The 23,775-nt window shown below is 45.2% G+C and overlaps 1 protein-coding gene across 9 annotated transcripts in view; it reads right to left on the bottom strand.

Annotated features, from left to right (window-relative positions):
* Positions 1-23,775, bottom strand: part of Sap130 (Sin3A associated protein 130) — a 96,963-nt gene that overhangs the window by 65,090 nt on the left and 8,098 nt on the right. For 4 of the 9 annotated variants that reach the window (XM_028867085.2, XM_028867093.2, XM_028867086.2 and 1 more), the window contains exon 2: positions 5,203-5,320. In XM_028867085.2, coding sequence (XP_028722918.1) covers positions 5,203-5,320 — 118 coding nt within the window. Of the gene's footprint in view, positions 1-5,202; positions 5,321-5,766; positions 6,218-6,841; positions 6,999-23,775 lie in introns of those variants that run through there. The other 5 variants (XM_028867090.2, XM_028867092.2, XM_028867091.2 and 2 more) reach the window with 4 other exon arrangements.

The following is a 23,775-nucleotide window of genomic DNA, read 5'->3' as shown; positions in this document are numbered from 1 at the left end:
TTAAGATTCTGCCTGACCATTTTGTATCCTCACTCCCCCCCCCCCCCCCCCCCCGGCCCATGCCAACACTCAGAGTTCTACTGCCTCAGTCATTACCAGTCCACGGCATTCAGTCACTTTAGTTATTCAAGCGGATCTATGCTAGCTTACTGTGGTTTTCATTTTTACTCTTCCGAGGATGAGAAATGATATGCATCTTTCCATGTACTTCTTTGGCACTCATCACTATTGTTGGCTATCTATTAAGTAGACAATAATTTTTTTTTCTTACACTTAAAAAAGTTAAGCTTTTTATCTTTTTATTATTCAGTTATAGGAATTCTTTCTACATTCAGGATATGAGTCATTATAGACACATTATTAAAAAATACCCTTATACCATTTGTTTGGGGGCATCCCACTTGATATTGTTAGTGATGTCTTTTGAAATGAAGTTATTTTTAATTTATATCAACTGTTTGTTACACTTTGTATTATTTTGTGACCTAAGAAATTTTTGCTTACTGAAAAGTTGCAAACTGTTTCTCCTATGTTTTCTTTTAGAAATTAAAAAGTTTACATTTAGATCAATGGTCTTGACCATTACTTTCCTCTTACATAAAAGTAAATTAACTTTTATGTAAGAGGAAAGTAATGGTCAAGGTCTATTCTCCCCTATATTCTGGTATTTTGGGGCTAGTGAGATTAACTCCGAGGGTAAAAGTACTTGCCTTGCCATGTAAGTCTGATGCCCTGAGTTTGATCTCCAGGTTCCAGGGTAGAAAAAGAAAACACACCCTACAAAGTTGTTTTCTCCCTCCACACTGGTATGTTTATTCAAGTTCATTTCCCTATTTAATCACACACTTTTGTTAAAGAACAAAACAAAACTGGCTATACATACATCTGTTTGTTTGTCTATCTACCTACCTATGAATGACTTTCTACCTACCTATGAATGACTTTCTACCTACCTATGAATGACTTTCTATCTACCTATGAATGACTTTCTATCTACCTATGAATGACTTTCTGGATAGTGTACTTTATAAACTTATGTTATGCCAATACTACACCATCTTGATTAATGAGGTTTTGTAGTAAGTTGTAAAGTAAGGTAATGATGATTTTCCTTTATCTGGGGTCATAATTGCTTTAGAAATCCTTAAACCCTTTGGATTTCCACACAAATTTTAGAGCCAGGTTGTCAAGATTCTACAAAAAAAAGTACACAAGGAGCTGGGCAGCGGGGGTGCATGCCTTTAATTCCAGCACTCGGGAGGTAGAGTCAGGTGGATCGCTGTGAGTTCGAGGCCAGCCTGGTCTACAGAGCAAGATCCAGGACAGGCACTAAAACTACACAGAGAAACCCTGTCTCAAAAAACCCCAAAAAAAAAATGTACACAAGGGTGCTATTATGATATCTTTATATCATATATATGCACTTAGGGAAGAAACAATGGTGTCCAAAATGTTAAGTACTTCAATTTGTGACCATCAAGTTTTTCATTTATCTAGTTCTTCAATATTGCTCAGCAATGTCTCATGTCACTGTCTCAATGTGTTTGACTTCAGGTCTTAAATGTATTTATGTTGAGACAGGGTCTCACCATGTAGTCATGGCTGGCCTGGAATTTGCTATGTAGATTAGGCTGGCCTCAAACTCACTGAGGTCTGCCTGTCCCGGCCTCCTGAGTACTAGGATCAAAGGTGTGTGTTACCTTACCCAGGCCTTACATGTATTTTCTTAAATTTATCTTCTACTGTTATTTTTTGTAGCTATTGTAAATGGACATTAACAACAAAAACCCACCTCTCGTCTACGCTGGGGAGATGGGTCAGTCACTATGTATGTGCTATGCCTGAGTGTGGAGGCCCAGTGCCCACAGAAGAGCTGAGCATGGTGGCACACACCTGTCACCCAGCACTTGGTGGGGTTGGGGGCTGCAGAGGTAGATCCCTGAAGGTCAGTGCCTGGCCAACCTAGCTAAATCCATGCGTCGTTCCATGTTCAGTAAGGGACCCTGCCTCAAACACTAAAGATGGAGAGCGACCAAAGACACTTGACATGATTTTTGGCACACACATCCACACAAACACATTAACTACAGACACATGAAAAAATTGTCTATTGCCAGTATTCAGACATGTAATGAACTTTCACACATTGATCTTGTAGCTTATTATTTTACTAATGCCACTTATTCTGACAGTTTTAAAAAAAGATTAAGATTTTCTATATATATGACCATATTGTTTATGATTGTTTACTTTCCTGGTTATCCAAACCAATTTGTTTCCTAGTTAAAAAAAAAAAAATTAAGAAAATGGACCATTTCCTAAACTTTCCCAAAGCCTATTTGGTCCAGGCAGACTGATTTTTAACAACTTTATTAAATTAGAATGTATTGATCATTTCCCACTAGGCTCTTTGGGAATTCATTTATCTGGTTCCTCCACACTTTTGGACTTATTTATTTTGGGGGAGGGGGTGGGGTTGCTGAGGATCAAACCTAGAGATCTGAAACATTCAAGATAAGTCCTGTGCCACTGAGTTATATCCCCAACCATGTTTCTATTCATCTTCAACAGAATCTTGAAGTATTAGCTATTTCTACTTCTTTTTTTTTTTTGGTTTTTCGAGACAGGGTTTCTCTGTGTAGCTTTGCGATTTTCCTGGATCTCTCTCTGTAGACCAGGGTGGCCTTGAACTCACAAAGATCAGCCTGTCTCTGCCTCCCGAGTGCTGGGATTAAAGGTGTGCGCCACCACCGCCCGGCACTATTTCTACTTCTTAACTTTAAACTTATACTTTAATTCCTGGCACACTTAGGACCCCATTTCATCTCTCATGCAACAGAGAAATATGTAACTACTTAGGTGAAAACCTCCTCTCTTCCTCCATCTTCCTCTTCTGTTGTGACTAGGGTCTCATGTAGTCCAGGATAGCCTCAGATACGCTATGCAGCCAGGGTTGGTCTTGAACTCCTGATCCTCTTTCCTCTACCTTCTAACAGGTGGGACTATAAGCATGGACCACTATATCCCATTTATGTGGTGCTAGGGATGGAGCCCAGAGCTTCCATCTGCTAGACAAGCACTCTGTCAAGAGCGCTACACTGACAGCTTCTGACAAAGAAAGAAACTGCGTGATGATCATGAAGCTACCAGATCATGCTGGACTGGTTAATCCCAGACTTAACATTTTTTGGAAAATAAATTTGATTTACTTAAAATAAAAGGAAAAATAAGACAAAAAAAAAAACTGATTTGGAAAATGAAAAGTTACATACAGGTAGACTGTTCATGAAAAATTTCAGAAGACTATTAAGTTTTGAGCTGGGTCTTGAAATGTGTGGAGAGTACAGGAGCGTGAGGGTGAACCATGAAAAACAGTCTAGGAAAGAAGTATTAGGCTTGATTAGCATCAAGCATCACACTGCAAAGCTCCAAAGACAATCTGCCTTTCTTCTTTCCATAAGTACAGCTCTCATTTCTTTCCCTTCAAAAACCAATGTTCTTATCTTCAGCTCTTTAAATCACTGTACTGAACTTATGCCAAAGGCAACAACATGTTGTCAGAACTGTTTCGGGGCAGGGGTTGTCTCACGGAGCCCATGGTCTTGGACCTGCTTTGCAGCCAAACTTCAGCTACATTGCTTTAAACTGATAAGCTTTCTCCAACTACTCAAATGCTTAGACTACAGATGTGCATCACTATGCCTAACAAGAAAGAAAGCACTTTAGATGGCTCTACAAGAAGTTGCTGACTACAACTTGTGCTGTCCATTATAGCAAGTATGTGGATACAAAGGTTCACGAAACACACAGCATCTGAAATGTAGTAGAAAATAAAGTCAGCAAAGACATCCAGAAAATGGTGTCTAAGATGAATCCCCAAGGAGGACCAATCAGCCAATACCGAACCTGGAGAGGAAGAAAGCCCTGCGCCATGGAACCTGGACATGTTATATGCAGAAAAATGAGTACACACTGTCTAATGGCAGGCAGAGAGCAGCTTAAAGTAACAATAACAACAACAAAAAATCTGCAATTAAAAACAAAGTCCGCAGGAAGTAGTCAAAGCAAGAGAAACAAGCTCAAAATAGTAGGGCCCCAGCTCACTGGCAGATAAAATCAGCCAGGCCTGGTGAAACAAACTTGTGATCCCAGGACTCTCCTGAAGTAGGAGAGTCAAGAGTTTGAGGCCAGCCTGGGCTACATTATGAGTCAATGCTAGGGTTGGGAGAGGAAGAGGAAAGAGTAGCCAGAACACAATCAATCACAACCAAAGATGCCTCAGCCTTTGGCTTGAGCGATGAATGAACAACAGTAGCGTTTGCCATAAAGAGTACAAGAACTGGATGGTGACCAAACAGACCAGGAAAAGGATTTTATTTCAGCTTATAGTATTTGCTCGATACAGAGTGAAAACAACATCTGAAGATTGCTCACTAGCTTTGATAATTGTTACAAGGCAGAAGCGGTTTGTCTGGTGCATTTAAGGATGTTCGGTACCTCTCAGCTGTGACAACCACAAATGTCTCTACACACAGCCAAATATTGTTATAGGCAATATTGTTCAACAATGAATAGCAACTAATCTACAGCACTGAAAGGATATATTACAAATAAAAACCCAAGTGCAAACATGTGAATATATACTTTTCAACCATCTTTTCCAGGTTGGGGAAACAGCTCAGTCAATGAAGTACTTGTCAGCCTAGCCTGCTCAGAGCCCCAGACTCAGCGAGGGACCCTGTATCAAAAAACAAGGTGAACAGTTCCTGGGGAAGCATATGTGAGGTTGACCTCTGGCCTTCAAACACACATGCATGAAGACAGACCCAGACACATGCTATCTACTTCTCTTTTCCTAGACCTTAAGGTCCTAAGAAGTAAGGCTTCTGTCCCACTCATTGTTGGGTTCTCTAGTGGCACTATCACCATACCTATACCCTGAGAGTTAATAAAATGGTAACATACTAATACATTTAAAAATGATTCGTATAAGCATGATTTACTAAAGTTGTACACTTACCCCAGAATATATAAACGACCAAAAAAAAAAAAAAAAGAGGGAATATGTCTTATTTTAAAAGTGTATCAATACATCCTTTCCTCAAAGTCAGTAGACTAGTAGTTATGAGAAGGAATTTGCTAATTTGAAGTCAGTAACATTCTTAAAACTAAGCAATAAGAAAGAAATGTAACACATCTCACCTGTGGCAACTTGGTTTATCAAGCCTGTGGAACCACTGTTTGCGATCTGTGAAGGTGCCTGGCTGAGCCCAGGGGAAGGGGTTCCCAACCGAGGAAACTGCTGAGAACTCATTTCCACCTGCAAAACAAGTCATTCCATTACTACCAGATTCCGAAATTAGAACCAACATTGAGAGATCAAAGCATCTTCAGTAATCACAACATCTCTCAGAAACACAAATACAGCTTCATTTTTCTAACAGTGAGTTATGATTAATAGTGCAGACATCTAATTGAGGACTCTTTATGTACTAAGGCTAAATTAATAATGACAGTCTTTATACAAGTGTTGGAGGATACTATAACCTTCCAAAAACACTTATGGATCGCTGTAGTAAAAAAAATAGATACTGAATGTTATATAGCCGCCAAATGCTAGTTATTACCATAACCATAGGCTATCTATGTAAAATTTTATGGGAAATAGCATGGCTCTTTTAAAGACTCAAGCCTCACACCAAGACAAACAGAACCGTAATTAGTATGTCATAATGCCCAGCCCCAAGAACGGATCGGAAATCTTACATTAAGACCCGATGTTTGCGGAATCCTCAAACGCTTTTCCGTAAAGGCCTCCATTTAAGGATTTCCTTTCTTCCTCATCACGGACAACCCCCCCAAAGCGAGACACGGGTAGGATTAGAGACCTTTTCCACAGTCTCTAAAATCGTCTTCCACTTTTTCCTTCGGAGTCAGGCTTCGCCGATCTCCCCTCTACCCCAGTTAACCCCATTCCTCCTCCGAGATCCTAGCACACGCTTCCAGACACTCTGAGTGTCGAGGCTCTGTCTCCCCGGGAAAATGTCCTACGGAGCCCTCTCGTCAAGATAAGCAGTGTGCCTTTTTATCTGTGGCCTCCACGAAGGGCTCGAGGGGCTCCGCAGACACAGAAGGAACGCGATTCGGAACGCGTCCCTGGCCCGCCTCAGTTCAGCCCGCCCGCCACACTCACCCCCACGGCCAGCCGCCGCTCGGCTCCCAGTCCTCTTACCACCCAACCTACCCCTGCCTCCCCCGCCCGCCCATTGGCCGGACGCGGGGCGCGTCACTGGACCCGGCACCAATCCGCAGCTGCCTGCGCGTTTTGGGCCCGCCCCACCCTCCCGCCGGCCGCCAGCCAATGAGGCGCCGGTCTCGCTGGGGGCGGGGAGCAGCCTGAACCCCTCGGCTGGGCCAATAGAAGGGAAAGCGAGGCGATCCCCGGCAAGAAGGGCGGGGATCCGGGAGGCCCCGCCCCGGCAGGGGTCTGAAAGCGGCGGGCGCAGGGCCCGGATGTGGAGAGTCACTTTAAACTGCTCCAGCAGCCAAACTCCCTAGGCCGTCCTCCCTCCCGCGGACTTCCCGACCGAGGCCCGCGTCCGCCACGCCCCCGTGCCCGGGGCTGCCCACCCCTCGGGGTTTCTCGCCCTTCCTCGCACCGAGCAGCCGGGGCCCTGCCGCCGACTCCACAGCTCTGCCCCCAGCTCGCTAGAGCGCTGGAAGCAGGGCTGCAAGAGCTGTGTACGGCTCTGTCCTTCCCCGGGGACGAGCACCGGGACTGGCCATGCAGTCCCGCCCCCTCGACTCCTCCCCGCCCTCCCGGCTCGCGTTCCGCCATTACCTGGGCGCGGCCACGCCGCCTCTAGCTTGCTCCTGTGCGCTCTCCGTCTGTGAGTCTACTGTCCTCGGGCTTCGGACCCGCAGCCACCGCCGGGCCGATAGCACTCTGTCCCCCACCCCTCACTCCAGCGCCGCTGCTTCCGCCGCCGTAACGAGACCTTCGCTCACTGGCTGCGACAAACCCCGCCCCTCTCCCTGACAGCCACTCCTGGCCTGAAGAGAGCAGGAAGGCCGTCGGGCACGCCTCTCGGGCCCGCGGAGGCCCCTGGGAAATGTAGTCCCCTGTCCTAGGAGGGCGGGGCCTGAGGGGACCCGACGCGGGCTTCCCACTCCATTGCAGTCCAGTCTGAAGACTGTTATGTCATTTCTTTTGGCGACTGAGAAGATAAAGGTATTCCATGCTTTCGCCTCAGCGGGAAAGCACTGGGTTGCATTTTACCCCGGAGGTGGAGGCGGTGCAACGCGCAAAAAGTAAAGGAGGATTGTGGCTGACCCAGGAGCCCGCGGTATCCACCTTCTGCCCTCCTCCCCTCGCCGCGTGTAGGGATCCTGGGATCACTGGAGGGACTAAGCCCCACAGGAGCCGAGCACCCTCCTAGTTTGGGTTTAGTGCACACAGTTGGAGAAGGCAGCTCCGCTTTTGATTAAGTCTTCCGGATTGCAAAGAGAGGGGTGGGGTGTTGTTTTGCTTGTGGTGGAAGTTTATAGAGTTTATGCCCTTGCCAGAGATGCTGCTATAAAATTTTTGTCTGCTAGGAGATTACGAATTCCTCTTCCCAGAAGGTCATTTAGAACTAGAGTTTTGTGATTTGTTAGACAATAAATGGAGATCATAATCGATTATTTCTGTCACTCAGGGCTATGAGCCAACCTCCTGGCTACCAGAGTCTCAAAAGTGCCTCTCCATACTATTTTACTTTTTCATGTCATTATTTAACTCTCTGGCTTCTAAGAGCAACTGGCATTCTTCAGCCTGCTCTCTATTTAGGTGGTCTCTGACCGCATACCTTTTGTTAATATTTTTGGCATAGGTGTTCACTAAATTGGCCAGACTGGCCCTGAACTTCATCTGTAGTCCTTCAGGCCTTGAACTTGATTTCTCCTGCCTCGGTCTCCAGAGTAACTGGAACTCCAGGCTTGTACGTGTCTACATCTTGTTGAGTTCTGCCACAGTCTCAAACTGCTGCTTTGAGGTTATTAATACCTACTCAAGGAGCGGATGAAGTGGTTTAGCAAGGTGCTTGTACACAAAATGAATAAATATGTAATAAAAGTAAAACGCCATTCAAAGGCTGAGAGATGGTTTGGTGGTTAAGAATGTGTGTTCTTGCAGAGGCCTCAGGTTCAGTTCCTAGCACCCAAATTAGGCTCTTAGAATCACACAAGTTTGTACAGGTGCATGCCCACACCACCAAGGAATGCTGCTGGGATATAGTATGCATATGAATAGGCATTCCTGTGCCACCACCTGAAATACTGGAACATGGCATACATATGAAGAGGCATGCCCATACTGTGACATGATGATGCAGGACATGGAATGTGTATGAACAGATGTGCCAGCATGATAGCACTGAGACATGGCTTTTGTGTGTACACGCATACCCATGCCACTACAGGATAGCACTGAGCAACCCCATGTATGTGAACAGGAATGCCCATGTGGACATGAGATGGTACTGGGATATGTCATGTGTGTGCACAGGCATGCCTATACTTCCATGGCAGTGGTGCTGGGACACAGCATACATGTGAATAGGCATGCTCACACCATGATGTAACAATGCCAGGACACAGAACATGTGTGAACAGACGTGTCTGATGATGTTACAGGGACATGGCAATTGTGTGAACAGGTCTGTATAGCCACACTGCCATGTGATGGCACTTGGTCACAGCTTGTGTGTGAACACTTATGCCCATGCTATCACAGGGTGGCACTGGGAAACCACATGCATGTGAACAGGCATGCACACATCACCACAGGATTGTGCTGGGGCTTCATGTCATGTGTGTAAACAGTTGTGCCTACAATGCCAAGGGATGGTGCTGAGAAACAACATGTGTGTGAGCAGGCATGCCAACACCACCACATGACAGCACTGTAACATGGCTGGTGCTCCTGGGTTCTATAAGAAAGCAGGCTGAGCAAGCCATGGGGAGCAAGTCAGTAAGCAGCACCCCCCCCATGACCTCTGCATCAGCTCCTGCCTTCAGGTTCCTGCCCTGCTTGAGTTCCTGCCCTGACTTCTTTAATAATGAACAGCAGTGTTGAAGTGTAAGACAAATAAATCCTTTTCTCCCCAACGTGCTTCTTTTGGTCATGGTATTCAGTTGCAGCAATAGAAACCTGAACTAATACACTGATGTCCTGTAATAGAAGTGGTCAGAAAAGACCATACTAGAAAAGAGCATGAACGAGAATGTTATAGTATTTGCACATCAGGATATTGTGGCCACTCATGCAGAAGTAGAGCAGTGCACACAGATGTGCTAGTATTGGTGTGTCCATATATTTACTAGTACATCAGAACACATGGACATTCATTGACATCAGTCTACACTGGCTTACCAGTAGAACAGCACACATGAAATACAAGTGAAGGTGCATTCATAGATTCAGTATTATAGGAGTGGTCATGCATGTTGTCTGTAATAAAGCAGCAAACATGTATGTCTTAGTATAGCCTTACATGTATGTAGTATTATTGAAGTGTAAATGAATGTAATAATACAGCAGGACTCATGGATATATGATACCAGCACTCATGGAAACATTAGAAAGGAGCACACAAAAATATACTAGTACATGACTACATTTGAATGTACTAGTAAGCAGCTCGCAGGTATCTATTACAAAAGCACCACACAATGGTACCTTTGCAAATTCTGATGTACTTCAATTGCAGCATAAATGATGTGCATTTACACCAAAGCATATAAATGTACAACTTTCCACATGTCTAAACCAGAGCAGCAAAGCACACCGTTGGAGGAGTAAAGCTGTGCGCTGACGTGGACAAGTGCACAGGGCAATGGAAGTAAAGGTACAGCAGCAAGAATGCTTGTGTGCGGGGCGGTGGTGGCGCACGCCTTTAATCCCAGCACTTGGGAGCCAGAGGCAGGTGGATCTCTGTGAGTTCGAGGCCAGCCTGGTCTACAAAGCGAGTTCCAGGAAAGGCACAAAGCTACACAGAGAAACCCTGTTTTGAAAAACCAAAAACAAACAAACAAACATTCATTATTTATTTGGGTGGTGGTGGCTCACGCCTTTAATCCTAGCACTCTTGAGGCAGAGACAGGTGGATCTCTGTGAGTTCGAGGCCAGCCTGGTCCACAGAGTGAGCTGTGGGAAAACCCTGTCTCGGAAAAAAAAAAAAAATCATATTGGGGTTGGGGATTTAGCTCAGTGGTAGAGCACTTGCCTAGCAAGTGCAAGGCTCTGGGTTTGGTCCTCAGCTCTGGGGGGGGGGGGGATGGTTGTGCTACTAGTGTAACATGCAAAGATGTGCTGGAACAGCAGTCATCACAGATTGACTAGAAGTTGGCACACATGATAATATTATTATAGCTATTATTATAGCAGTGCACCTAGATATTGAAGTACTAGTGCAAAAGAGGCACAAGGTATACTGTGTGCACACACTTAGTGTTTGTATATATTTACTAGTATATCACAACACATGGATGATCATGAACAGTAGTTTACACAAGTGTACTAGTGTTGGAACACACATGGAAATACTAGTTAGAGACTTTCACCTGGACTCAATATTACAGGAGTGATGAGGAGGAGGAGGAGCAGGAGGAGGGGGAAGAGAAGGAGAGAGAGAGATAGGGAGAAAGGGGGGAGAGGGAGAGAGAGGGGGGGAGAGGAAGAAGAAGATAACAATGACAAGGAAGAGGGGGAGAGAGATAGGGAGAGAGTGGAGAGAAAGAAAGAGTGGGGAGAGGGGGAGGAGGAGGAAGAATAAAAGAGTGTGGGGAGCCAGAGATGAGAAAGATGGACGAGAGACAGAGAGAGAAGAGGAAGAGAGAGGAGAAAGAGGGTAAATGGAGAGGAATGAGAGTGTGGTATAAGATACAGAGAGGAGAGTTAGGGGGAGAGAAAGAGACGAGAGAAAGAATGAGATAGGAGAGAGGGTGGAGACAGAGAGAGAGACAGAGACAGAGAGAGAGAGAGAAGATTTAGAGTAGAGAGTGAGAGAGAAAGTAGAGAGGTAGAGGAGAGGAGACAGAGAGACCATGACAAGAGATTGATGATAGACATAAGAACAAGAAGAGAAAAGAGTGAGAGGAGAGATAGATGAGAGAACACACAGAGAAGTGAGAGTTAGATGGAGGAGAGAGGGAATGGAGTGGAGAGAGGGGAGAAAGAGTTAGAAGAGAGAGGGGAGAGAGTGGGGAGAGATGGGAGAAAAGACAGCAAGAAAATAGAGAGAGCAGGGTGAGAGAAGAGAGGAGAGAGGGAGAGACAGACAGACAGGAGAGTGAGGACAGGGAGAAGATAACAGGGAAGAAAGAGAAGAAAGAGGGAAAAGACAGTAGAAAGAGGTACTAAGAGAGATAGATGAGAAAAAGACAGGAGATAGGGACAGGTAAGAGAGAGGAGAGATAGGAGAGAGGGGAATGAGAGCGAGAGAAAAGAGAGAGGAGAAAAGGGGGAGTGTGAGACAGAAAAGAATGAGAGAGACAAGAGAGAAAGGGAGGGGAAATAGAGAAAGAAAGCAGAGAGACAGAAAACAGAGGAGAGTGAGGAGAAAGGAGAGAGAGGAGAGAGAGAACAGCCAGGCGGTGGTGGCACACGCCTTTAATCCCAGCACTCGGGAGGCAGAGCCAGGATCTCTGTGAGTTTGAGGCCAGCCTGGTCTACAGAGCGAGATCCAGGACAGGCACCCAAACTACAAAGAGAAACCCTGTCTCAAAAAAAAAAAATGAAAGAAAAGAAGAGAGAGAACAGCAAGAGGAGAAACACAATGGAGAGAATGAAAATGATAGAGAACATAAAGAGAGAATGAGGAGGGAGGGAGGGAGGGAGGGAGAGAGAGAGAGAGAGAGAGAGAGAGAGAGAGAGAGAGAGAGAGAGAGAAATGAAGTTGTCTCTGCAACCACCATGGTCAGCAGAATAATGACCTGCAGAGGCAAGTAGGCAATTCGATTCAACTCAAATAAGTAGCCAGTGTTGGTTCAAACTTCAAGAGTCTAACCCAGAGTGGTTTATTTTAGGCATACTTAAGTACAACACAATTTGGTAAAAATGTTTCTGGTGATAATTAACTCAATCCTGCATGCACAACAAAGCATAAATTAATCTCCTTGAGGAACAAAGTAAGCTAAACAAATCAAAGACTGCTCAAAACTGTAAAGTCCATGGATTGGTTCTATAGATTAACTGAGAAAAATGCTTATGATAAGGGTCTGGGAGAGGATCCAGTGTGGTCTCCAGCCCCATAGATAACACAAATGACTAGGCTATTAACCATGTCTGCTCCCTGCCTTCTGGGTCTATAACTGGTTATGCATTCTTTCCTTTGAAGGAACAACTCCTGTGTGTTTAATATTCCAGGTTCCCTTAGTGTTTATCTGTGATCATGAAGACCTCTGTGCCTCCTACAGAGAAAGAGGAGAGAAAGGAGACAGAAAGGAGGGGAGGAGGAGAGAAGAGAGTGAGAGAGGGGAGAAAGTTGAGAGAGAAAGGAGACAGAGAGGGGAGAGACAAGAAAGGGAGGAGACAGAAAAGAGAAAAAGGAGAGGGGAGAGAAAAGAAGGAGCAGAGAGGGGAGATGAAGAAGAGAGGAAAGGGAGGGAGAGGCAGGAATGAGACAGAGAAGAGAGAATTGAGAGGGAGATGCAGGGAATAGAGAGAAAGAAGATAGAAAGTGATGAGAGAGAAAGAGAGAGATAGGACAGAAAGAGAAGATTGAGAAAGCGAGAGGAAAGAGAGATTGGAGAGAGAGACAGATGACTGAGAGTTGAAGATGGGAAGAAATATGGAGAGAGGTGAGAGAGGAGTGAGATAGGATTGAGATAGAATACAGAGGAAAGAGAAGAAGAAGAAGTGATACAGGCAAAGGAGAGAGACAGAGGGTAGTGAGGAGAGAAGAGAGTCGAGAGGGGAGATACAGGGGGAGAGACAGTGAGAGTAGGAGAGACAGAGGAGAGAAAGTGGAGAGACAGAAAGATGAGAGATAGAGATAGTTGAAAGATACAAAGGATAGAGCAGGAGTAATGAGAGACAGTAGAGAGAGATAATGTAGAGAGTGTGGAGAGATAGAGATGATGATGATGATAGATAGATAGATAGATAGATAGATAGATAGATAGATAGATAGATAGAAAAATAGAGACGGACACACAGTCACACAGACACAGACACAGACACACAGACACAGAGAGGAGCTAGGCACATGTGACATTTTAGGCATTATTGTAAGAGTACAGACACTGGATTTTGATTTGGAGTAGGAAAGGCAAGATGGTGCATGGGTGAGATGCATATTCTGAACCCTCAACCAGGCAAAGGGAGGGAGAGAGTAAGAGGAGAGACTAGACAGAGTTGAGAGAGAGACACAGCGGAGAGAGAGGAAAGAGAAAGGGATATATCTATCTATCTATATCTGTATCTATCTATCTATCTATCTATCTATCTATCTATCTATCTATCTCAGAGGGGGAGAGGTGGGGGTGGGGTGGGGGGTGGGAGGGGTGGGGAGAGATAAGAGGGTGATGAGAAAGGTAAAACCAACTAAACTAGAACCCCTTCCACCTACAAGAGTGCCCTGCAGGACACACCGCACAATAGTGGCACAAAGTTTGTGAGAACAGCCAACCAACATCTAAGTTAAGGCCCTCTCCATGAGGTGGAACCCATGCCCAACTCGGCGTGGGTGGCCAAGAACCTGAGACTAGATAGGCCAGAGACAATGGGGGAGCCAAATACCACTGCTCTCTAAAGGAACCCAGCAATCCAATGACTCCTAATGACATCTGCTGTCCTCATAGATCAGTGCCTTGCTCAGCCATCATCAGAGAGGCTTCCTCCTGCAGGAGGTGAGACAAAGAGAGAGACCCACAGCCAGACAACATGCAGAGAGTGAGAGACCTTGGAATATTCAGCCCTAAAAGGGATGAACCCACCAAATCCCTCCCCTCAGGGCTCAGGGAACTCTGTGGAAGAGGAGACAGAAAGAGTGGAAGAGCCAGAGGGGATGGAGGACACCGAGGCATCAAGGCCTTCTAGACACAACACACGAACTCACAGAGACTGTCGGCATGCACAGGGCCTGCTCGGGTCTGCACCAGATGGGCCCTGAGCTGAGAGGAGAAGTGGACATGCGCCCTTCCTCTCCCCCTCTCTCTTGGTTCTCTGTCTTCTCTTTTCTCTGTACCTTGCCCCTCTCTCCATCTCTCTCCTTCCTCTACTATTTCCTTCCTCTCTCACCTCCTCAATCCCTGTCTCATTGACTCCTCCCCCATTCTCTCTTCTCTCACACTCTCCTGCCTTTCTCCTCTCTTCTCCCTAAACCCTCTTGCTTCTATCTTGCTATCTCTCCCCAATTTATCGCTTTTCTGCCCCTGCTGACTTTCTCTCATCGTGTTGTGACTTTTTGTCTCGCCTCTCTCCACCCACTCCCTCATCTCCTCCTACTGCCTCTCCTGTGCCCCTTTTTCCCTTCTCCCCATATATACCCTTCTCTCTGCTACTCCCCATCTCTCCATTATCTCTCTCTTTTCTCTCGCTCACCTCTTTCTCACCCCTCTCTCCTACTCTCTTCCTTCTCCCCTCAATCTCTCATTTTCTGTGTTCTCTCTTCTCTCTCCCCCTCTCTCCTCCTTTTTCTCATTCCGCTCTGTCTCCCCCTCTTCTCTGACTCTTCTGTTCCCCGTTTGTCTTCTTCCTCTCCCAACCTTTTCTCTGTACCTCCTCTCTACCTCTCACTTTTCCCGTCTCTCTCACTGCTCTCTCTCCATTCTCTCATCTCCCTCCCTTCTTCCTCCCTCAGTTGACTCTTCCCCATCTCTCCTCTCTTCTCTAAACTTTCTCTCCTCTCTCTATCACCCTCTGTCCTCTCTCTCTCTCCTCTTTCCATTCTCTCCATTTTATCGTGGTCTCTCGCTCTCCTCTTTCTCTTTCCCCTCTCTGTCTCTCTTCCTGTCTCCTCTCCCTCTGGCATCTGTCTCCTTCACCACTCTCCTCTCCTCAGCTTTGTCTCTCTTCTGCATTCCTGGCTCCTCTCCCCTATCTTTAGATATCCCCCTGCCCCCTTCCGCTCACTGTTACTTCACCTCATTGTCTTTCTCTTCTTGGTCTCACATCCTCTCTCCTCTCTGTCCTGTCTTTCTTCCTCTGTCTCTTTTCTCACTCCAGGCTCGGCTTCTGCTCTCTCCTCTCACCTTCTCTTTTCTCACAGCTTTGTGACTTTCTCCCTTGCTCTCTCCCCCCCTCTTTTTTCTCTCTCATGTCCCCTCCCCTCATTCTCTCTTCTCCCCCTCTTCCTCTTTCTCCTTCCCCTCTCTCTCTCCCATTTGCTCCTCTGTTCCATCTATCTACTCTCTCTTCCTCTTTCTCTTTCCCCTCTGTCTCCATTCTTTCTTCCCTCTCTCAGCTCTTCTAGCATTCTCTCCTCTCTGTGCTCTTCCTCTTCAGTGTTCTCATCGCTCTGCAACTTCTGCCTCTCTCTCCTCTTTCTCTACCCCTCTCTCCTCTCCTCTCTCTCCATTATCTGTCACTCTTTCCTCTCACTCACCCCCTCCACTCTCGTCTCTCTCCTCAATCTCTCACTTTCTGTTCTCTCTCCTCTTTCCTCACTCACTCTCCCTTCTTTATCCTCTCCTTTCTCTCTCCTCTTCATTCTCATCTCCCTTTTCTCTCTCCCTTTCTTCCTTCTCCTCTTCTGTTTGTCTCCCTTGTCTCTCTCTCTCTCTCATCTCTCCCAACTCTCTCTCCTCACAGTACCTCTCACTCTTTCCCACATTCCATTTCTCTCTCCATTCTTTCCCACCCTCCTCTTTCCTCCAGTTGCCCCCTGCCATCTCCCCCTCTCTCATCCTGTCTTCTCTGTTCAGCCTCTCCCCTTCCTCATCATCTCTCCTCTCTCAGAGCCCTCTCTTCATGTTCTTCCCTTTGCCCTTCCCTCCTCCCTCTCTTCTGTCCTCTTTCTCCTCTGTCCTGTTTCTCCTTTAACTCTTCCCTCTCCTTTCTCTTTCTCATTCTCTCCTCTCTCAGTCATTCGCTTTTTGCTCATCTCCCCCTTTCTTCCCTCACTCATTTCTCCTTTCTCTCCCTTCTTTTTTCTCTCTCTCCACAATATCTTTCTGCTTTTTCTCCTCGATCACTCTCTCATTTCTTCCCACTCTTTCTCTGTTCTCACTGTCCCCTCCCCCTTCTCTCTTCTTTCCTCCTCACATCTCACTTTCTTTCCTCTCTCCTTCCTTTCTGTCACACTCTCTCCTCTCCATCTCTTCTCTTGCTGCTCTTCATATAAATATACAAGGAGGGATGAGGAGACAGGGAGGAGAAAGAGAGAAAAGAGACAGGATAGGAATAAGATAGATAGATAGAGAGAGAGAGAGGAGAAAACGGGATGGGATAGGGAAGGTGAGAGAAGAGAGATGGAGAGAGGCTACACAGGATGAGGAACGGAGGGAGATGAGGAGAGACAGAGGATAGAGACAAAAGAGAAGCGGAGGTAAGATCGTAAGATCGATGCCAAAGAGAGTCCAGAGAGAAGAGGGGAGAGAACAGAGAAACAGGAACGGGGGAGGGAAAAAGAGAGAGGGGAGGAAATATGAGATAGAGGAGGAGAGGGGGAAAGGGAGAGGAGCAAGATGGGAGAGAGAGGAGGGGGAGAGAGTTGGGGGAGGAGACTGGGCAGTGAGAAAGGAGAGAGAGGAGAAAGAGGGGGAGGGTGGGTGAGGAAGAGGAGGGGGAGGGTGGGTGAGGAAGAGGAGGGGAAGAGAGTAAGAGAATAGACAGGAGAGAAAGGAGAGATACGGATAAACAGGAGAGATTGTGAGTCAATGGAGCCAGTTCTCCAGGGAGATAGTTTAGATGTTACAGCTCCACTTGATTTCAGAAAGAGGGGGATATCAAGGCTGGGGGCAGTGGCTGGGGCATCACCTAATTTGCACTAAACAGCACGCTCCTACCATAAAGCTCCTAGTACAAGTCCTAGTTACCATATGGGCAGCAGGAGAAGAGTTCTAGCAGGGAACTATGCCCAGGGTCACACTAGAAATAAACCAGGCATCCAGGCTTAGGGACAGCTTTCAGATAAGGTCAGGCCTCTGGGCCTAGAGACCTTCTCCAAATAAGGGCAGGTAGATAGTCTCACTGTGGAAGGAGTGCCCCATGTTATGGAGTTTGGAGAAAGGTACCAGGCCATGGTAGACTGCAACCTCTGATCAGCAAGCCTCCCAACACTTACCGGGGCCTATTACATTTAAACTAACACACTCACAAAGTGATCTCTTCATCTCTGTCTGCCAGGCTAAATATGCTTCAGATGGGCACTAACATAAGGGGACCTAGTACCAAAGTGCCAGACTTAGAAAATATGAGTCAGGAGGCTGAGAGGCAGGAGGCATTATGAGATCAGCTGAAGGAATCTCTGAGACACAGACCCTTCTAGGCTCAACAATTCTCTGGAGTAGTAAAATTAAAGAAAATTGGAAATCAGATTGGGAAAACACAAAGAAAAGCTGAGCTACCCAGAGCCAGAAGTTTTCCTAACCAACAGAGCTGAGAATGTTTCTTTTAAGCATGACCAATGAAAATATGACTTCCCTAACACAAAGCAAAACCTTTTCTCAGGGTAAGGGGCTCTCAGAGGTTGTCCCTAGCTTCTGAAGCCTCAGGTTCCATGGAGACATACTGGTTCCAAACGAGAGATGCAGATGACTTACAGACATGTTCACCAAACATGAAGCAGGCAGACGGCAGCAGGAACACGTGTCTGAAGGCTTTCTATGGCTATACTCCAGGAAACATGTCTCTGCCACAGAGGAGTCAGGAGGACCTCCGGCTACTCAGGTGATTCTCAAGGGGACTGGCATAGAAGAGGACTTAGTTCACTCACATCTCAATTTTGTAACTGCTTCCTGTTATACAGATAACACACCACAGAAGTTATAGACTCTACAAGTCATCTGCCTATCACTTGAGCAATTTGACACCCACATCCTACAATCACACAAAGTTTGAAGGAACACCCACCTACCTAAGATAAAGACATCTTTCAATCTATCTGAATAAAGAAGAGTCCAAACTCAACACGGAAGCGAACTCTTTGGCTTTAAAAAGCTCAGAATGGGGCTGGAGAGATGGCTCAGAGGTTAAGAGCACCGACTGCTCTTCCAGAGGTCCTGAGTTCAATTCCCAGCAACCACATGGTGCCTCACAACCATCTGTAATGAGATCTGGCGCCCTCTTCTGTATACATAATAAATAAATAAATCTTAAAAAAAAAAAAAAAAGAGCTCAGAATGAGCAGGGTTAATATCCTGATAGACCAATAACAATTCCCATAGACAGTCCAATACATGTCAACTCATTGTGCTTGAATGTTTTCCACAAAACATCTGGTCACATATATTTCACATACAAATGCATGTACACACACACACACACACACACACACACACACACACACCTCTTAGTAAATATTAAGATATCCTACAGGGAAGAGAGGTGAGGTTTGATTTTTACATCATATAAAATGCCATCAGGACCAATGTCAACCTACCAATCTGATGCAACTGAACACAGGACTGGGAAGAGATGAGCATCATCTACTACCAAAAGCCAGCTCCTGCATACCTACATCCTTCCACGTGACTATGGTACACAATCCATCTGCTCCTCATGTGTGGTGGTTTGACTTGGGTCCCCTTCAAGTCATTTCTAATGAATGGGTCTGGAGAGATGGCTCAGTATTTAAGAGCAGATACTGTTCTTCCACAGAACCCACATTCGATTTCCAGCACCCACATTAGGTAGCTCACAACCCCCTGTAACTCCAACTCCAGGGTGATCCAACTCCTCTGTCTTCTGCAGTTACCAGCACTCATGTGCATATACCTACACAGACACACAATTAAAATATTTTATAAGACAATAATAAATGGGGAAATATCAGAGTACTAGCAAGCAGAATAAAACATGTCCAGTGGGAATCACCAGAGGAGAATAGAAAGTAGCAGAGAGGATATGTTATGTGAAGAAGTGCCTGAAAACTTGGAATTGTTAACAATATCTTTTATTATTAGTATAGCTAATGAAGAAACTCAAGGAATTTCAACGTAAACTCAGACCTATCCTGATGCCCCTTAAAACCAAAGTTTGAAAGCAGACAATAATGAAGAATCCCTTGTTGCTCTTCTAAGACAGGGATTTGCCATTTAGCTCAGGCTAGACAGAAACTTGCAGCGATCCTGGCTTAGGTTCCCCAGTGCTTGAGAACAGGCTTGTGTCATCACAGCTGGGTCAAAAGTGACTCTTGAGTACAGCAGTGTAAGAGACAGCAACACAGGCAAAGACCAGAACTAAGGTGAGGGCATCTGCCACCAGGGCTTTCAGAGACCAGAAGATAGCGAGCTAATGGAGCCAAAGTGGTCAGCAGTTCGGGTGATTCCTGCCAACCGTTTTTACAGTCATGCATATGTCCAAAAGGGAACTGTGCTATTTGGTTGCATTCTGTGTATGTGGTTTCTGAAAAATGTGTGCTTTATATGGTTAGAGGAAATCACTTAAGCATGGGTTTAACTCATGTTCCCTGCAGGTACCATTTCATTGGCATTATTTCAAAATGGGCATTTATTTGACCTCTCTTAAGACACTTCCTGGGGCTTCCAGGCATTTCACCTTGATTGAAAAAAGAAAAAGGAAAAAAGAAAAAAAATAAAGTAAATCCAAGTATACTGATCTTGGTAAACTGAACATTACACTCAACAGTAATTTAAAGAATGCCCCAAAAGAAAATCACTGTCACTAGATTCAGGGGAAATGGGACTAATGTTGCTAAAGACTTCCTGAGCACCAGCCTTTAAAAGCTGGCTTTGACCTGTGAACCTCAGGCAATGTATGTAGCACTCTGTTTATTAATAGCCAACTCCAATCTGTCAACTGCTTAACCCATTACAGAGGCAGCTACTTAGCCTCACATCTACATAAATAAAAGATAAAACAACACACTGCTACTATAAATCACACAAAATACAGAACATTGGATCACACAGACATTGACACATATGTGAACTTTAAATCCTGGATAGAGAGCACTAGGCAAATTCTTAATTCTGAAATCACATTCTCAACCTTTTTTTTTTTTTTTTTTTACTAGTAATTTCTGGTTTTATTGAAAAATCCAATAGGTTCCTCACTCATATCACAAAGCAAACAATGTGAATGTCAACACGTAGCCAAAGCATCACTCCTGCACCATGTATTTTGTGTATCACGAAGCACACACAGAAGAAGCTTAAAAACTCTTCAAACAGCTGGGCGGTGGTGGCACACAGCTTTAATCTCAGCACTCGGAAGGCAGAGCCAGGCGGATCTCTGTGAGTTTAGGCCAGCCTCTCGAGATCCAGGACAGGCACCAAAGCTACACAGAGAAACCTTGTCTTGAAAAACCAAACCAAACCAAACCAACCAACCAACCAACTAACCAACAAAAAACAAAAAAGAAAAAAAATGCTTCAAACAGTTTAGTTCTGGAAACGGAAGGCACCAGTTACCCTAACTGTCTCCCATATGCAGCTTCAGTAGTCCGCGTCCACCCAGCCTGGGCCTCTGTTGTACACCAGTCACTGGGATGCATGTGCATGTGGCTGCAATGTTGGTTGAGTATAAAAGCAGGCACACCAAAAAGGGGGACATGAAGTTTGGGAAAGCCTGTTTGGGGTAATTTGGGGGAAAGTAGGTGGAAGATATGGGTGTAGATATGGTCACACTTTGTTGTGTATATGTATGAAATTCAAGACTAAAGACACTATTATTAAAACACAGATACATTGGGGGCTGGAGAGATGGCTCAGAGGTTAAGAGCACTGACTGTTCTTCAGAGGTCCTGAGTTCAATTCCCAGCAACCACATGGTGGCTCACAGCCATTTGTAATGAGATCTGGTGCCCCCTTCTGGCTAGCAATCATACATGCTGTATACATAATAAATAAATAAATCTTTAAAAAGAAGAAGAAGAAGGAGGAGGAGGAGGAGGAGGAGGAGGAGGAGGAGGAGGAGGAGGAGGAGGAGAAGAAGAAGAAGAAGAAGAAGAAGAAGAAGAAGAAGAAGAAGAAGAAGAAGAAGAAGAAGGAGAAGAAGAAGAAGAAAAACCAGATACATCGGGCTGGAGAGATGGCTTGTTCTTCCAAAGGTCCTGAGTTCAATACCTAGCAACCATATGGTGACTCACAACCATCTGTAATGAGATCTGGTGCCCTCTTCTGGCCTGCAGGGATATGTGTAGACAAAAACACTGTATTCATAATAAATAAATAAATCTTGGGGAAAAAAGGTCTTAAAAAAACAAACAAAACAAAAACAGATACATCATAGTGGGAGAAGCCTGAAATTCCAGGTCTCAGGAGGTTGAGACAGTAGAATCTTACGTTCCTATCCATCTGGGGCTACACACTGAGACTCTATTTTAAAGATGAAAAGCCAAAAGCAATCTGCCCAAGCCCAAATACATCTATTACTTTGCTTCTCTGTTGTTGTGAGAAAACACTGACCAAAAGTAATGTAGGGGATGAGAGGGTTGCTTCATCTCACAGGTTAGAGCCCCTCATCAACGGAAGCAAAGCCCATGGGGAACACTGCTGACTGCCTTGCTCTCCGTATTATCGCAGCCTACTTTCTTAGATATCCCAGGACCACCCACATCGGACTGGGCCCTCCCATATCAATCAGCAAGCAAGAAAATGCCCCAGTGATATGCCCATAGGCCAACCTGACAAAGGTAATTCCTCTCCTGAGCTTCCCTCTTCCCAGGTGACTCTAGTTTGGCAAGTTGTGACAAACTGGCAAGAACTACCAATGGGGCATATTGAAAGTCTTTGCCTATATTTTCATACTGTCCCTTATGCTGTTTAAAACCAACCAACCAAACAAACAAAATGTGGGGCCAGGAAATGGGCTCACCATGTACAGGTGCCTGCTGCCCAGCATAATCTGGGTTCAATCCCCTGGACCCACATGATGGAAGAAGAGAACTGACTTCCTTAAGTTATCTTCTGACCTCTACAGGCAAACAGTAGCACACACACTCCCAAACATATATACATACATGTAAAAACACACATATACATACAGATACACATGTCTAATTTTAATAATAAAAATGTCAAGGTGATTGGCACCTGAAGAATGACACCCAAAAATGTCCTCTTACTTTCACAAGTACACACATGCACACAGACCTTCTCAAACATACTCTGCCCCATGAGAGCCACTGCCTTGTGGTAGCATACATGGGTAGACATAAATGCAGAATGGTCATGAACCCCAATCCTCAAGAATATGCAGCGGGCACTCCGCTCTTAACCATCCCATCAGTCTCTAGCTCAGTGCTTAATTTATTTTGTTGTTGTTTGTTTGGTTTTGATCTTATTACTTGCTTTGTTTGTGGATGTTTTCCCTGCATGTCTGTCTGTTTGTACATGCCTGGTGCATGTAGGACCCTTGGAATTGGAGTTATAGATGGTTGTTGGCTGCCCTGTGGGTACTAGAACTTGAATTCATATCTCCAGGAAGGGAAGCTGAGCCACCTCTCCAGATCTCCTATTTTCTAAATAATTTTTAATCTTTTTGAAATTATAACTATAATTTCCATCTAATTACATCAATATAATATACTTACATCTTTTCTCTCCCTTCCTTTCCCTCCCACTAACCCCTCCCAGGTACCTTCCCCTTGCTCTCTCTCAATTCCTTGTTTGTTTGTTTTTGAGACAGAGTCACTCTGTAGCCCAGGCAGACCTCCAACTTTCAGGCTGCCTCAACCACCTGGGAGCCCAGGTGTGAGCCATCACATGTAGCTGAAAGTTGGGCTTTTGCTATTGTTCCTGTCATTGTTTGAGACATTATTCTTTTGAGAGAGGGTCTCCTTTGGCTGCACAAGCTAGCCTGTAATTCACAGTAACCCTCTTGCTTCAGTTTCCACATTACAGTTGTGTGCCCCTATGTAGGATATGACTGGAAGTTTTTTTTTTTTTTTTGGTTTTTCGAGACAGGGTTTCTCTGTGTAGCTTTGCGCCTTTCCTGGGACTCACTTGGTAGTCCAGGCTGGCCTCGAACTCACAGAGATCCACCTGGCTCTGCCTCCCGAGTGCTGGGATTAAAGGCGTGCGCCACCATCGCCCGGCTAATGACTGGAAGTTTTTAACGGGACAGTAAAGGCTGAAAAGATGGCTTTGAGGTTAAGATTGAGTTCTGAGTATCAGGTACAGAGGACATAGTGCTGTTTCCTGTACCCAGGTCAAAACTACCGGTAATGCTCATTCTAAGGAACCTGCACTCACGAATACATATCCACACACATACACATACCCACAATTAAAAAAATAACAAATATGTATTTAACAAATATTGCTGGTCCTGGTGTCACAAGCCTTTAATCCCAGCACTTGGGAAGCAGACACAGGTGGATCTTTATGAGTTTGAGGCCAGCCTGATCTATATAGAGTTCTAGGACAGCCAGGGCTACACAGAGAAACCCTGTCTCAAAACAAAACAAAAAGGCAAAACAAACAAACAACAACAAAAACATTAAAAAGTAAAATAACTATAATAGACAAACACTTTTCAACAAGTTTACTATTAATAGTTTCAACCCCCAATCAAAAGACACTGGTTAGTTGAATGGCTTGAGAAACAAAATCCATCCTTCTGTTGTTTTATCTTTAAGGACTGGCACCACCTAAAGGTGGAAGGAT

Source organism: Peromyscus leucopus, chromosome 19 (genome assembly GCF_004664715.2).
Source record: "Peromyscus leucopus breed LL Stock chromosome 19, UCI_PerLeu_2.1, whole genome shotgun sequence".
Classification (NCBI taxonomy): Eukaryota; Metazoa; Chordata; class Mammalia; order Rodentia; family Cricetidae; genus Peromyscus; species Peromyscus leucopus.
Note: the sequence above shows the minus strand (reverse complement) of the source record. Positions and strands in the feature narration are given on the sequence as shown.